This window comes from Necator americanus, chromosome II (genome assembly GCF_031761385.1).
Source record: "Necator americanus strain Aroian chromosome II, whole genome shotgun sequence".
Classification (NCBI taxonomy): domain Eukaryota; kingdom Metazoa; phylum Nematoda; class Chromadorea; order Rhabditida; family Ancylostomatidae; genus Necator; species Necator americanus.
The window spans coordinates 35,030,630-35,031,781 of NC_087372.1; the positions used below are offsets into that span (position 1 = coordinate 35,030,630).

The 1,152-nt window shown below is 42.7% G+C and overlaps 1 protein-coding gene across 1 annotated transcript; it reads left to right on the forward strand.

The window, feature by feature from the left end:
• Window positions 1-210: 210 nt before the first annotated feature.
• Window positions 211-693, forward strand: RB195_020441 (uncharacterized protein; the record flags this gene model as incomplete). Its single annotated transcript, XM_064188733.1, has 2 exons — window positions 211-422; window positions 489-693. The coding sequence occupies 2 exons, from the start codon at window positions 211-213 to the stop codon at window positions 691-693; spliced, it is 417 nt and encodes a 138-aa protein (XP_064044614.1).
• Window positions 694-1,152: the final 459 nt, after the last annotated feature.

Genomic DNA, 1,152 nt, shown 5'->3' on the forward strand with positions numbered 1-1,152 from the left:
ACAACTTAAGCAGAAAATAAATGCTTGTAGTGAAATTTAGGAAGCCTACAAATTTAAAAGGGGATGGTAGGTACGTTGACGCGTGAATGTTAGCTACGGTAAAAGCAGAAAAAAAGCAGGAAAATTCTTAGCCAGCACAGTTGTGCGTATCTTCCGATACTACGTCCTTAATATGCGTGGATCACTAGGATAAACACCTATTCCAGGACAATGCTCACCTGCAGAGGAGCCCTATATTTTGGAATTTTGCTGTTCGTGATCCCGTTGTGCTTTGGACAAGATCCAGTTGGAGCGTACAATTTCGGAATCAAACCCCATGGAAAAACGTCAGCTACCTACCCACCAGAATACGGTAAATGGTCCGATAACGAAAAGGATACGCAAGGAGCGATAACAAGAACCGTGCGAGATGCTGGGAATGAGTAAGTTGTTGAGTTTTTTTCTCTAAAACAGAAAACCGGACATTCAAACATAGCTATTTTTTCCAGACCGCGTTCACGAGCGAAAAGATGGTATGGATATGGCATGCCATGGGGTTATGGTTATGGTGGCTGGGGTGTCCCATGGGGTGGATATATGCGCCCATGGAGACTCGGAGGATTCGGATACCCTTACGGGATGGGTATGGGTTTTCCGTATCCATATGGTATGGGTTTGGGCTATGGATTAGGTGGTATGGGACTTTATGGATGACCCTCACTTTCTTCGCTTCGTATATTTCATTGTATGATCTTCTGCTAGCGGTAAGACAATCACATTATTGAGGAAATGAAAGAAAAATCCTTGGGACTCATGAGTAGCCGCTTTGTTAATACTGTAATAAATTTTTACTTCTCTGTTATTATCTTGCGTTAATGTGGTCCAAGTTCTTATCTGCATTAGCAGTTATCAGAAATAATTTGAAATGGCTACAGCTCATTTAAACTTTCATGATAGCGAAACCTCTTAAAAGGATAAAGGATAAAGATTCTGGCGTCAATCAACCCGTTTGAGATGCGCCCCCACATTCACTTCAATTCAGAATCGCTTGAGGTTCATGGACGTGTAACTGGCCCATACAGTGACTTGGGTGGCTAGCCGATGCGTCAAGTCAGTGTTTTTATCCTCCCAGACAAGTTTGGTACCAATTTATCGACCTCGGAGGGATTAAAG